We start from the raw sequence: 15,749 nt of genomic DNA, 5'->3' as shown, positions 1-15,749 counted from the left end.
ATTATATATATATATATATATATATGTTTTTTAAAATAAGATGATAGAGAGAGAGAAAAAAAAATATATATATATATATATATATATGGAGAAGAAGAAGGGGAATAGTAACTAAATTATTACAATACTCTTTTAATTATATAAAATATAAATGGAATAACAATTTTCACTTTTTAATTATTAAAGACAATTTCAAAATTATAATGTGAACTATCCTGTTTATCTTTCCCGATTATTTCCTTTCTTTCGTTTTAAACAGGCCCAAACACCCACGCTAGCCCTCCAAATCGCTCGGAGCCCAAAGTTAGGAACCGTAGGAAAGAAGTTAAGTCAACTCATTTAATTATCATAATACTGTAGTTAGTCCAACGCCCCCATGTGCGAAGTTCAGCTCAAGTCATTTTATGGCAGCAACGACTACAGAAAAATCTTTTCTTGGTCGTCTCACCGACGACTTCCTGTGCTGAATCCGCCAAATCCTAATCTCCATAAGCATAGGAGCCTCTCTCAGATCAATTCACAACACTCTCTTCTCTCTCTTCTTCGAAATGAACCCAAATGATGACAGCACGAATGTCCCCTCCTCCTCTGATCCTCCACTGTTTGATCCATCCCAGCCCGCCGTGCCAATCTCCTACCCCCTCAAAACCTTAGAAGACCTCGAATCGAGGGTCTATTTTGACTCATTTCATTTCCCATTCAACAAATCTTCGGTCACTCTTCAATCTGGTAATGGTTCACTGCCGAACCGCCCCAGAATTCTGGTGTGCCATGACATGGCCGGAGGTTACACTGACGATAAGTGGGTACAAGGTGGGACCAATGCCGATGCCTATGCTATATGGCACTGGTACTTGATGGATGTTTTCGTGTATTTTTCGCATAGTTTGGTTACACTTCCGCCTCCTTGTTGGACTAATGCAGCTCACAAGCATGGTGTCAAGGTTTGTGTTTTTTTGTTATAATATCGATTACATTTGTTTTTGGAGTATTATAACAAGTGAATAGAAGTTCATATCGGGGATTATAAGATTTGGTTTGGCTCTGTTATGTTTAGAAGACTTTGTACATTGAAAATGAAATTGGCTTATACATATAATCATATACATGTCTTTGTGATTTATATATACATATATAGGACCTAATTCTGAACAGTTTGACAAGCAGTACATATAATCATATACATGTCCGGTGTTGAGTAGGCGTTTTTGTTCCTTAGAATCTTGGAGTGGTGATAGGGTTTGATCTTAGGTCCTCTCTTGGATAGAGGCTTTCCTTTTCTTGAGCAATAGAGGGTTTGAGTTGTTTTCTTCGTTATTGTAGTTGAACTGTTGAGGGATGGGATGATAAGATTGGAGGTGTGTGGTCATAGATTCTTGAGAAAATTCCCCTCTAGTCCTACTTTTCAGCATTAAAGACAAAGGAGTCCTAAAAAAAAAACAAAAAAATTATAAGACAAAGAAGTCACTTTACATAAATATTTTTAATCAAGTTTTAAACTAAATAGAATTCCTATTTTACCCTTTTCATATTCCCCCTCTCTCAACACCTTTCTCCCTTAAGCAATCTGCACGTCCTACCTGATACTGACAGGCCCAGGCGGCAAGCTTGCGAACCCAGTCCGGAGCCAAATAGAGACGTCCAAGTAATGTGCCCACACTACCTCGACCCATCTTTGCAAAACCCAATGGTGAGCTCCATTACAACTCCAGTGACGGTGAACCACCCAACTCCAGAGAAGTACTCCGATAGACAGAGGATAGAAAACACAGATTAAAGCAGTTTGAACAATTAGAAAGAAATGCCAAAACGATCATCATATACAAGAGATGACATCTTGTAAACATCACAATCAGTCCATCATCACATCAAAAGATTTTAATTGCAAATGTAAAAAGCAAAACATTATAGCATAGAGGAGAAACTAAACTACTGTTCAATCATCCTCACTCTCAAAATTGCCGCCGCATTCATCTTCTCTTACAAAAAATTGCACAGACCCAGGACCAAGGAAGGTCGTGGCCGGCCAGCACAAATCTAGCGCCGTCGATCATTGGTGTCGTTACATATTGATTTGCCAATAAAGACAATCTGTAGTTGCTTCCAAACCCAATCCTACAACCTCGCCCACCGAAGTTAATTTGTTCCTCCACAAACACACTGTAGATTGCCGCCGGAATCAATGGATGCCATGGTCACCGGAATCCATAAGGCCCCATAGTTGCTTATGAGGATGATCTGCCCGAATAACTAATATACGTTTTGAATTTAGTTTTTTTCCTTTTTAAGCGGCTATGAAATAAACATCTGTTGCTATAGCATAGAGGAGGAAAGGGGCTACTGAATCAAACTGGGTTCGCAAGCTTGAACTAGTTTAGTTTTTTTCCTTTTTAAGCGGCTATGAAATAAACATCTGTTTGATTTTAATGTATTACTTTTCTTAAAACCTTTTTATGTTGCTATAGCAAAGGGGCTACTGAATCAAACTAGTTCAAAAAGATTTTAATTGCAAATGTAAAAAGCAAAACATTATAGCATGGAGGAGGAAAGGGGATACTTAATCAAACCGGGTTCGCAAGCTTGCCGTCAGGAGAAAGGGGTTGAAAGGGTAAAATGAAAAAGGTAACGTAGGGATTCTATTTAATTTAGAACTTGATTGGAAATATTTATGTAAAGAAGGACTTCTTTGTTCTATAAATTTTTTAAGACTTCTTTGTTTTTAGGATTAAAAAGTAGGATTAGGGTGAAATTTTTCCTAAATTTTCTTTCCATCTGACCAGCTTTGGTTGCGTGTCATGGGGCGTGTGTAGTACTTGTGGTATGCGAGTTGATGTTTCCCTCGCTCTTAGTCGTGTTGGAATTAGGACATGATGTTTTCCTTACATTTTCATCTCGAAAGACAGGCGGTTTTGGGTTAAGGTTCACCAGTTATGCTATGAGAGAGGTGAGTTGGATCTTTTCTTCATACTCAAGCTGTGGGAGCCAAGTGAGTTGATGTTTCATAATGATCAGAGAGTGTTGACCATAGATTGTAGTGAGCCACTAGGAGCGACCTCTTGAACTTGGTGACATGTTTTATTTGATTTTTTTGTTTTGTGGCCTAGTGGACGGATGTGCGTGAATATGTACAAGTAGTACCAAGACGCTATTATACTGAACGAGTTATGAACACACAACTCAAAATGACATTATCTTAATTTTATATATAAATAAAAAAATATTATAATTTATCATATTTTAAATATTTATTCCAACATTTTTATGAAAATGGTCACTCTAAGGAAAAGAATCTTCTTAGTTTATTATGAAGCACAAACGTGAGAAAGAAAATGACAAGTTAGAGTGGGCATTTCATTCCACTGGCACTCAAATGTAACAAGGTCTTTAAAAGCTTTTTTCTTCTTTATATTTAAAAAATACTTGTTGCGAATTGCGACACATGTCAGACATGCCGGTATAAGTGTTACCACAATCCTGTGTTGCAACAAATATTAATATTTTTTATATTTAAAAAAATTATGATACCAATGGATGAGCTAAATAATACAAAATATTAAAAAGTTATTTATTTATTTATTTATTTGTTGCAAAAAATATTGCGTGCCAAAACAAGAGCAAATAAAGGGCATTTTTGTTTTCCGGTTCCACTCAGCAAAAACAGTAGTGCAAAACACCCCCGTGAGGTTGCATATGAATAACCGCGGGAAAATTTGTTCAAACCAACGTCCATGGTAGCAACTAACTACAAACAATAAATCAAAACAGCCACTTTTCTTTGTAGTTTCTATCGAACTCGCACACAGTTAACTTCCAAGATGAATCTCTTTCGCGATTATATAAATCGCCAAACCCTAATCTCCATACGAGCTTTCCTCGGATCAATTCACAACACTCTTCTCTCTCTCTCTCTCTCCTCCTCAAAATGAATCCAAATGATAACAACAAGAAGAACATCCACTCCTCCTCTGATCCTCCACCTTTCGATCCATCCCAGCCCTCTGTGCCAATCTCATATCCCATCAAAACCCTAGAAGACCTCGAATCGAGGGTCTATTTCGACTCATTTCACTTCCCATTCAACAAAGCTTCAGTGACTCTTCCATCTGATAATGATTCTTTGGCTGACCGTCCCAGAATTCTGGTGTGCCATGACATGGCCGGAGGGTACTTGGATGATAAGTGGGTCCAAGGGGGGACCAATGCCGATGCGTATGCCATATGGCACTGGTATTTGATTGATGTTTTTGTGTATTTTTCGCATAGCTTTGTTACCCTTCCACCTCCTTGTTGGACTAATACAGCTCACAAACATGGTGTCAAGGTTTGTCCATTGTTGTATCAACTGCGTATGTGTTTTCGGATTAGTGTAATCAAATAAGAAATTGTGGCTATTTGAATTGATTGGTTTGAAAAACAGAGATGGAAAGAAATTAAGGCTATGTTTAATTGCATGGAATTGGAGTCTTGGAATTGGAATTGGAATTGGCAGTGGTGAAATTGGAGAAAATTTTGATTCAATTTTCTAAGTTACTTTTCTCAAATTCTACTAATTCTAATTCTGAAGCTCCAATTTGATGCAGCCGAACATAACCTAAGCAATTTTATATTGGAATTGACACACAAACACACACACATAAACACACTTTGTTTTGGAAATTGATAGTTGAAACTGAAATTTGTTTTAACATACACACACATTATATTTAAATGTTTATAGAGCAGATTGAAACAGAGAATTGTAAGGGTGAAGTTGTGTTTGTATGTGATGATCATGTTGCTTCTGCCTATGTTGAATAAGGTATTGGGGACTTTCATCGTAGAATGGGATGAAGGCAGAGTTATTGCTGACAAACTACTCTCGACGAAGGAGTCTGCTCAAATGTATGCCGAGCGCTTGACTGAGCTAGCTGTTGCTTTGGGCTTTGATGGATGGCTGGTGAATTTTTCTTTTTAAATATGTATTCTTTACCCTATTTATTATTTATTTTCCGAATTCCAAGTGCATATGAATTTTGGTGTTGAATGCCTCAGCCTGACATAGAATGCCATTTCTAGTTGTTTCTATGATGCATATATCCACTGCCATTACTAGGCTCTTTAAGTTCTTCTTTATGAATTACGCTATTCAAGAAAGAAAACTTAGAACTAGAACTCAACAAATTGGAAAATTCCTACAGTACATAGACAAAAATGTGAATTCTAAATTGCTTCTTTAATGGTTTTGACAAAAAAAAAAAAAGGGTAAACTTTTCTAAATCGATTTACTTGTATTAAAATGGTCATTCTCGTCATTGTTGACCTTGGGACTGTTATTTGTAGTTAAATATGGAGGTTGGCTTGGATGTTGGGCAAATCCCTAATCTGAAAGAATTCATCATCCATTTAACTAGTACCATGCACTCTTCAATGCCTGGATCTTTAGTCATATGGTAAGAGTTAGTTGATTCCGCGTTTCTAACCACGTAGCCGACCCCAAGTAGTTGGTAAAAAGGCTCAGTGACTGTTATTGTTGGATGCATTTCGTTGAAAATGGGATTACGAAATGCATATTACTTATTATTCTGTCATTTTGTTGACTATGCAGGTATGATAGTGTTGCTGTTAATGGTAATCTTAGCTATCAAAACAGACTGAATGAAAATAATAAGCCTTTCTTTGACATATCTGATGGCATATTTGTGAATTATTCATGGGAGGTATTGCCCTTTTTTTTTTTTTTTTTTCCTCTCTTATTCAGAAGTTTGATTTAGGTGTTCCAGTTTTCGTGCATACATATTTTCTTTCGTGCCATGCAGGAAGACTATCCTAAACGTTCAGCTGAAGTTGCCGGTGACAGAAAGTTTGATGTCTACATGGGTATTGATGTTTTCGGAAGGGGCACTTATGGTGGTGGACAGTGGAATGTATGTGCTCTAGATATCATATATAACTGTTGGAAATTGTTAGTAAACATAACACCATGTTATGGATTGAATTTAGGTTATTTACTTGGAGTTGGTGGTGATTGTGTTCAAAGTAACTTTTTCAAATGTCCTTTATTCAATTGTTGGAAGATTTTGAATTGCTGTATAACTATAATAACATTTTGTACCTCAGACAAATGTTGCACTTGATGTGCTGAAGAAAGATGACGTGTCAGCTGCGATATTTGCTCCTGGATGGGTATACGAGAATAAGGAACCGCCTGATTTTCAGACTGCTCAGAATCAGTAATGAACTCAATTCTTGTTGCAAAGTTTCAACTAGTTTATCTGCTACTTCTAATATGCTTATATTTTAAATTTATGAAGTTCTTTTGGTTGGTTTATAGTTTTTGTTAGAAGCTATAATATTAAAACATTTCTCAATCATTAATATGTAGGGCATTTATCAACACAACATCCATTTACGTTTTTGTTATAAACCAGTTAATAAGTTGCAACTTTTCCATTTTTTCACTCTTACAAGTACATATCTATAAATATGTCTGTGTATGCATGTATGCATAACATATATTCACATATTTACATTGAAACTCCATGAACACGAGAATGTATAGCTGTGATTGCTTATCTACACTAAAAGTTGTCATGTTGTATACCTCATTCTTTGTCAAAATATGGCACCCTCCTATATAATCAATAATCATAGCTTGAAAGTTTTTTGCAGCATTGCCACGCATATAATGTCCTCTTTTTTTTAAAAAAATATATATATAAAAAAATAAAAATAAAAATTAGCATTAGCTTCTCACTCAAGCATGCAACCAATCTCCAACAGCTTTGGGTGCTCTTAATTTTGTGGATGAATCAATTGGTGATTAAATATTATTGACGTGCATGGTGCACAAAATTAAAGGTTTCATAAATCTAGTTATTTTCTATTATTTTCTCTGCGAAAATCATACTATTATTTTCCCTGCAAGAAAATCATACTTTCATTTTGAAGGTGAACAAATTTCATGTGCATTAAATTTTAGTTTTTTTAGCCTTCAGTTTTATGGCAATACTACAGAATTTCTTCTATGACCAGCAACACTGCATTTGATGGTATTGATTCTTTTGTGTGTCAACAATTGTTTTTCTTACAATATTAGGTTAAAAAGGTACTTGAATAGCCTGCTATTGGGTAGTTGAACAAGTCACATATCGGTTAGAAAACAAAAGAAATCTGGGACTTATATAAGGTAAGGGTTACTCCACCTAATAGGTTAACCTTTTGGGTTAGATACCCACAAACTCAATAACTGGTATCAGAGCTAGGTCCCAAAGAACCACATGTGGACGATCAAGATCCCCTAGCTGACGGGAAGACAAGAAGGGAGCCTCGTTCAAGGGACCGGTGACGTTTCTATCCACCGGGGTGAGCCTTGTTCAAGGGGGATTGTTGGGTAGTTGAACGAGTCCCACATCTGCTAGAAAACAAAAGAAATCTAGACTTATATAGGGCAAGGGTCACTCCACCTAATAGGTTAACCTTTTGGGTTGGATACCCACAAGCCCAATACTTGCATTATAAAATGTTGTAGCTCTTATGCAGTTTCAGCATTGCAATTATCATATCAAATTTTTTTTTTTTTTTTTTTTGTCGTCAGTTTGCTCTTATAGATTCATATGTTGAGAATAATTTTAAGTTTACATCTATCCCTTTCTTGGTGGCTCCATGATTAAACCTTTTGTTTTTTGTTCTCTGTCTTCCTGCTAAGTTGTGTATAGTGTTGCAATTGTTTCATCACCTTCATTTGTGATATGCTTTGGATTTTTCAGTTGGTGGTCCCTTGTTGAAAAATCATGGGGAATATTACAGAATTACCCCAGAGTACTTCCTTTTTACTCAAATTTTGATCAGGTTTGCAACTTTACATATCTCTCTTGTTCTTTTTGCTTTCTTCTTTCTTCTTCTTCTTTGATCACATAATATTTGTGTAACTTGTTTAGGGACACGGTTACCATATTTTCGTTGACGGAGGGCAAGTACTGAATGCCCCTTGGAACAACATTTCTTCTCAAAACTTTCAGGTATGAACTCTTTCTCTATTTCTTTCTTTTCTTTTCTTTTCTTTTCTCCCCTTCCTTTTTCCCCCAGTTCTCACTCTGATATGATGATTTGGGTTGTTTCCTTTTCATGGCCTAAAAATATATGTTGCTGGTTTCTACTTTTCCACACACAATTTTGTATTTTCATAAGTTTAACTTTTTTTTTTAGGAAATTATATAAATTGACTTTCTTCTCAACATTAACTGTTGTAGAGACCAAGGTTTTGACACCATCGCATCCAAGAATCCATTCTTTCATGAACTTATGTGGAACGATGTTCATGTGATTGGCATCGAATTGCTTAATCTATGTCACGATGCTTTAACAACTGCTGCCAAGTAAATCAGTTGTGATGAGCTTTGAACTTCATGTCATAGTTATGAAGAGAGCAACAGCAATGAAAGAGATAAAAAATTGTATTGAATAAAATATTTTTTTCAAAAATGTTGAGGAAATAAAACCATATCCCACATTGGAGTCCTACTTAAAGTGGCTGGTGTTCATGGTTCAGCGAAGATGAACGGACTACAATTACTTAAAAGTTTTAACTTCAAATTTTGTATCATTTATAATGCATTTTCCCTAGTTGTACTTAGGAGGAATTTGATAAGCAATACAAACTTCTATATGGGAATAGAATGTTGATAATGACCTGTAAATGCACTACTGGCTCTTCACAAATAAAAAAATTTCAATTTACGTTTTTACAATGTTAAAAGTTGCATTCATTTAATTAAATTTTGCATATTATCAAGGATATGTTTATAAAAATTACGAGAAGATGTGAAATTATTCATGTCATTATATGAATTTTTAGTTATCCAAATTTTCAAGGAGAATACTCTCTCTCACAGACATACACACACTTATTGACAAGCATTTTTGCTCAATTTTCCTGCTATTATCATATTTGACTTTAGAATTGTTATGAGCTTTTATTGTGTACTAACTAATCAGGCTCTTGAAGATGAGACAAAACTATTTTTCCTGCTATTATCATATTTATCATCAGTGTTGTGATTTTTGTCCTTGTAATGCCCATTTTTACTTTTTCCTAATTAACTTTATTTTTACAGCCTTACCTTGAGTTTTCTGGAGAGCCTACACCAAATTCAATTCAAGTCCTTGTTGAGTAAGTTTTATTACTCTCTCTTTTATTTCTTTGCAGTTTATGTTTATTATGGCTATCATTTCCACTTTGGGAGTCGTCGACGTCATCATTATCCCTGCCTTAATCCCATATGAATGAGGTCGGCTACATGAATTCTCTGTCTTCAATCTTTTCTCTTACATGCCATTTGCCCACTATCTGTAACTTTTTAAAGTCACTTTTAATAAGCTCATCCCATGTAATTTTTGGTTGGCATCTCCGTCTCTTACCTTCTATGACAACCAGCCTTCCTCGTTTGACTGGCGCATCTCTAGGTCTCTAATGTATGTGCCCAGACTACGCAAGTAATAAGTCTACTCTCGCTAATTTTCTCACCAATGGGTGTCACCCCTAATTTTTCTCTCACACTTTCATTAGTGACCCTGTTTCTTCTAGTCACTCTACTCATCCATCTTAACATTCTCATTCCTGCTACATGAAAGCGTTGTTCTTGTTTCTTTTTTAGGGCCCAACATTCTGCTCCATACAACATAACTGGTCTAATAATGGTCCTACAGAAATTTTCTTTTAACCTATGTGTTATTCTTTTATTTCCACTTGGAATTATATGTACCAATTACTCACATGATGTAGCCGGGAAAATAGAACAGACATAATTTGTGTATATACCCCAACAGTGACAGTGACATTTTTTAAATTACAAGACACATTGAGGTCCTTTGTTTCAGAGTGATAGAAACCAAATGAACCATATCATTCTGAATGGAAAAGGCTTATGAAAATTTTGTTCATATAGCATCATTACTCTTCAGTCATATGTAGAACAGTTGAACTTTTGGAACACCTGCCATTGGAATATTATTCAAACATTTAGAGTTTAAATGGAACTTCAGATATTCCCTTCTTTTCTGCCGATCATTTTAGATAAGGCAAATTTTCTGATCTTCTAGGGAATCAAAATAATTCTAACTACAACTTATGTTTCGTGGATGGCTAATACATCTATGAGTGAACCACCACTTTGATCAGTAACCACTTGAAATGTGAACTGTTCTTGTCTGTAGTAGCTTTAATTGATTTTGATGTAACCGGTATTTTCCAAATTCTCTATTTCCCACTAATTTTGTTTCTAAAGTTGGATTAGATTTTAAGTATCATTCTTCTGCTTGAATTAAACATTTGTTTTCAAATGGAAGTTTTAAGGAACCATCTTATAGCGGAGGAGGGAACATCACTTTTAAAGGATCTCTTGAAGGCAATGCGTATTTCACAACCAGGCTCTTTCAGGGAGAGCTTCTTTTGGGGGATTTACCAATCTACTTTACATATTCTGTAAGCTAGCTACCTCATTTGTGAATTAAACTTGCAAACAAAATGGTTCTCAAACAATTCGTAGGTTGAGTGTGACTTGTTAGACCTGGCTATTAAGGTTAGGTTGATGTCCTTCTGTTCCTCTGGTCAATGACAACATCATTTGACAAGTGATCGAAATCGTGTGATTTATGTTTCACAGTAGAGTCATAGTGGTAAAATATCAGACCACTTGGATGATTTTAACCATCCAAATCAGATATGTTAGAATACTTAGGATTGTCCTCACAATGGTCTAAAAAAATACTACTATCGTCATAATACCATCATCATCATCCTTGCCTTATCCGAATGGAATGTGGTCGGTCTCATGATTTCCTTCTTCTACTGTTCTCGATTACACGTTATACCTCCTATCATATTTAGTATTATTAAGGTCTTTTCTTATTATTTTATCCGATGTTAATTTTGTCTCAGCTTTATGTACTGCTGTCATCTCTCTTATGGACAATATGAAAACTTTATTATTTTTTGTTTTTAATTTTCTCTTCAAGAGAATGTTTGGAGCATTGTAGATTTATATACAATCAATAACACCAAGAAAGAAAAATCTGCATACCAGTTTGTGTCTTTCCATTCTCATTTTGTTCAGCTGTTGATGCCACTGTCTTTTATGCAGGTGAAATCTGATGAGATCTCCCTGGTAGGCCTTTCCCTGGAGTTCTCTTCTACCCTGAAGGAGAGAACATCAGTACTTCTTGCATCCCGGGGAAGAACATTGCTTACGATAAACCAGTTGTCAACAAAATTTGGTAAAGTGATCATGCCATGTCGAGTTACAAAATCAGAAACTGCACCAGGATGGGTCATACAGGAGAGTAGCATTTCAATGAATGGATACACATTAAAAGAAATACATGCTGTATGCTATCGATCAAAGCCTGTGCTCAGTAAACAGATACTAAATTCTGGATCAAATGGCGAAGATAATTCCTTAGCTCGCGGTCCATCAGAATATTTTGCACTTCTAGGCCACATCACAGTTAAAACTTCTGAGCAGAACTCGAGTTTCCCTCCATCTACTTCATGGCTAGTAGAGGGTCAGTATATTAAATGGACTTCGGGTTCTCAGGGATCAAAGACCCTTAGTGTCAAGGTCATTTGGAAACTGAAAGATGGAGATGCTTCTCTATTCCCACAGTACAACATTTATGTGGAGAAATTGAGCAAAATGCTTGAAGGTGTGCAGGAGTATCTTGGAGTGGCACGAGTGGACGCCTTTTATGTTTCTGATCTTGTCATTCCTACCGGCACTTCTAGTCTCAATTTCATTATTCAAGTGTGCAGCATTGATGGAGCTTGTCAGAGTCTACATGATTCTCCATCTTTCCATTTGAATGTTGAAGGTCAGTAATCTATATATATGTTACTTTCTTGTTGCATGACAATAAAAGTTCAAAAGAACTGCGCAGAATAAAATAGCCTTTTCAATATAACTTATTTTCCGAAGTGTATTTCAATACTAGTTTTATATATTTCTAGAGTTGGATTTATGTATTTGAACTGCTCTTTAATTGCATTTCTCAAAAACTTATCACAGTCTCATGTGGTACATTCTTTATTCTCTCTTTTAATCATGCTATTTTTTAATATATTTAGTGATGGTGTATGAAAATGCCATTGTTAAGACATTTCCATGTTGAAAAATTGTCAGTTCCATGAGGCACAACTGGGAAGATATGTATGAATTCTTTCTCGAATATGTGGGGAAAAAATATATATTAAAGCTAAAGGGAAAAACGTGAGTTTTTGAAACTCCTACTTGAATTGGTGAAATTTTCAACCATTGATGAACTATATCTAAATGTAAAAACTAAACCATTGTTCGGCAAAATAAGTCACCCAGAGGCAGACTCTGGAAATATTTTCTTGGGGTGGCTGAGTTAGCATTATGAAAATTAAGTTTAAAAAATGATAAGGCAATTTTTTCTTTCTACGATTGATTTTGTTGAAAGTAGATCTAAGAAGATTATTTATAAATTAAAAATTATTTCATAAATCATCAAGTGCATACATTAAGGATTATGATAAAGACATGGAATATATCTGAAAACTTTGAACTTCCCTTCAAAACACGGACCTCCAAAAACACGACTTAAAAAGACTCAAATTTAGTGTTTTTGTGTGTGTGTGTGTGTGTGTCCTCTTAGAATATTTAAAGCTAACTTTTGGTCGACTTGACAAGAGTTTTGATTCTACATTATTGTTTCAGTGAAGATATATCCTCTCTCTCTCTCTCTCTCTCTATATATATATATATATATTCATATGGTGAAAATGTGCAAGGAAATAAAGTGAGACAATAAAGTGATGACAGACTGTCCAAGTTTCACTTATTGGTTTGGTGATTAGAATATAGAAAAACAAAATAAGGTCATTTATATGATCCACGAGGCTGTATACATTATATATTGCAGAATAGACACTGATAAAACTAAGGGAGACAAAATTTAAGAATCAAACTATAATAGTGAAATGCAATAAAAATTTCAAATAAAAAAAATTTAAGATACAAGTATATTCAGGATTGATTAGGTAGAAAATTGAATTCAAGACTAGTTGTTGGTCCATTTCCAAGAAGAATTGAGATAGAAAAGGACAGGAGTCCAAGAGTAAATTAAAAGCTAAGTCCTCTGGACCCTGATCCTCACCTCCCTTGTCCGGTTTAGTACCATTACCATTACGTTCATGAATAAATCAACAATGCGACATGCTATATTAAAAAGTAACAATGATATAACAGTGACGCAATATAATTTAATCCAAGATCCAACACATTACATTGTGGTGCAACACTGCAACATTGTTGAATAGTGAATTCAAAATTATTGCATTAAAACCTGATGTGACACCTAGAAATGCTTCGAATATTGTGATTGGTAAGTGGAAAATGGAAGGACAATAACCCCTGTTCCCAAACACAAGAAACAGACTAATATGGAATAATTTTTGTGATTAAAGTGATTGGGCCCATCAATCACTTTTGGTATTTTTTGTGTTGAAGCAAACTGCCCCCAATGTCTTTAAGTTATTCAGTTCAAGGAAGAAAAGGAAAAATAAAAAAATAAATAAAGAAAGAAGTAGATAAATTGATAGAGGGAATGAGATTTGAAAACAGACAACCTTCATTTGGAAGCATTATCCTCGAGCCCTCAAGGTTCCACTCCCTCCCCTGTTTTCCAGTGAGTCTCAAAAATCGAGGTTGATAGAGATAATTGGGATTCCCTTTGTCTTGTTATCCCCCTTTCCAGTCACCTTTTACCTCCTCGGATAATTATTTTCATCTCCAACTTTACTCTGCTCTCTACCTTCTCCCCCCAATTATATTTTACGTAGTATATAACTTTCATGTACTAACCTAACTCTTGTCACATTTCTAGCTCACTTTTACACATAATACAACAATTTATAATGATTCAAGTCCAAAATGGCAGCTGACCCCACAACAAAACCATGAAGCAACTTGATTGAATGCCTTCAGCTTTGGCCCAACGGTAAAATTATTAAATTGTGATTTGGAGGTCACGAGTTTAAAATGAAAAATATTTCTCGAATATGGAGGTAAAACTGATTACATTACTTACATTTGAGTCGTCCTAGATTATACAATAACAAAAATCTCGTTCATTGAGTTAGTCCTTTTGTAAATAATAAATAATCCCATTAAGCTCTATTTTGTCTTATGTGACTGCTTACGTCTGACTCATCCTAGATTATACAATAATGAAAGTCTCGTCTATTAATAATTTAATAAATAGCTCCATTGAACTCAATTTTGTCCTGTGTGACTGCTTATATCTGACTCGTCCTAGATTATTCAATGACGAAAGTTTCATCCGCTGAACTAGCCCTTTTATATGTAATATAAATAGTCCCATTGAATTCTATTTTGTCCTGTGTGACTGCTTACATCTAACTCATCATAGATTATGCAATGATGAAAGTCTCATCCGAGTTAACCCTTTTGTAAGTAATAAATCGCCTCATTGAGCTCTACTTTGTCCTTTGTGTCATGAGCAGAGCAAGAATGGTGAGAATCAATGGGCTAAATCATATAACAGTAATGTTGAATCCCAAGAAATCAAAATTGATCCCAATGGGAGATTGATAAAGACTTGAGTACTATCAAATAATTAGAAAATGACAAAAAACCAAGTAGCTATTCAGTACCTTTTAATCTGATAAGGTTGGACTCAAAATCCATCCTGCTACACGTGCAGGGAGGAGGGTTGATAGTGATGGTCGAATTTTTTTACAAGTTTGACTTGGGACTTGCTTAGACATTAAACGAAGTGAGTGAGAATCTTTTTATGTCAGTTGTTGCCTTTGATTTTTCTCTTTTCTTCCATCTAAAACTATGCATTGATTCAACATATAATTGTATTGGAAGACAAATGTGGAACACATGGGGCTCACATCTCTTTAATTATGGCTCATTTAGATCTTTGATTTGTTCGAATATTAAGTTTAGGAAAAGGGTAAAAACTTTTCAACTACATTTTAAGCCACCTTACCCTTTGGTCTGAAAGTTCCAAAACTTACCATGGTCAAGTGAAAATCACTGTCAAGGTGAATTTATTGTGTGGAAATCAGAGTGCCTAGACAATCTCAAAATGACTGCTTGGTAAATGTTACATGCAGAATTTGGCTGACATACAGATTTTTTGAGAGAGCATTGACCCTTGCACTTTGACACAATAAATTAACACACTACTATATATTCTATATGGAAACATCATTTGTGTATAAACAAAGATACGTAGGAGTACCCTATTTTACTCCAAGCCCCACGTCCTACTGTTGACCCCATTGTCTTAACCTTGTTTTCACACACCCTATACCCTGGAGTACTTGCTATTTTATTCATGCCTATGACTTGTACTAGGAAGAAGTAAATAACCTACCCCTCTCTCTCTCTTTCTCTCTCTCTCTATATATATACACACACACAAAGGTCTGCTCAGTGCATGAAGCTCTCGTCATTGTGAAATCTGGAAAAGTCAGATGTACGCAGTTTTACCTCTGCATGAAAATGTTGTTTTTGGTTTTGAATTCATGACCTCCAGGTCACAACAGAACAACCTTATTACGTTGAGATCCACCATATACCATATATATATATATATATATATATATCATAAAATGTTGATCATTGAAATCAATTATAAGAAAGGGTTACACAACATGAAAGCAGCTTTTTGATTAAGAAGAAAGCATGTCATGTACGAAAAGGGACACTATTTTAAGAGAG

General features: G+C 35.3%; 1 protein-coding gene across 2 annotated transcripts; it reads left to right on the top strand.

The window, feature by feature from the left end:
* The first annotated feature begins 352 nt into the window (after nt 1-352).
* LOC132312435 (cytosolic endo-beta-N-acetylglucosaminidase 1-like) lies at nt 353-12,068 on the top strand. Of its 2 annotated transcripts, none has more exons than XM_059810805.1 (11): nt 353-944; nt 4,799-4,936; nt 5,320-5,429; nt 5,585-5,696; nt 5,796-5,903; nt 6,097-6,209; nt 7,746-7,827; nt 7,917-7,997; nt 9,093-9,148; nt 10,324-10,459; nt 11,118-12,068. In XM_059810805.1, exons 1-11 carry the CDS (start codon nt 549-551, stop codon nt 11,850-11,852), a joined length of 2,067 nt encoding a protein of 688 aa, XP_059666788.1. In that variant the 5' UTR covers nt 353-548; the 3' UTR covers nt 11,853-12,068. The 2 variants fall into 2 exon arrangements, with proteins under 2 accessions (XP_059666788.1, XP_059666787.1); XM_059810804.1 differs by lacking the exon at nt 353-944 and adding an exon at nt 3,631-4,321.
* The last annotated feature ends 3,681 nt before the right edge of the window (nt 12,069-15,749 follow it).

Source organism: Cornus florida, unplaced genomic scaffold, assembly GCF_030987335.1.
Source record: "Cornus florida cultivar Cherokee Brave unplaced genomic scaffold, ASM3098733v1 CherokeeBrave_3.0.0_Hap2_Chr06, whole genome shotgun sequence".
NCBI lineage: Eukaryota > Viridiplantae > Streptophyta > Magnoliopsida > Cornales > Cornaceae > Cornus > Cornus florida.
Note: the sequence above shows the minus strand (reverse complement) of the source record. Positions and strands in the feature narration are given on the sequence as shown.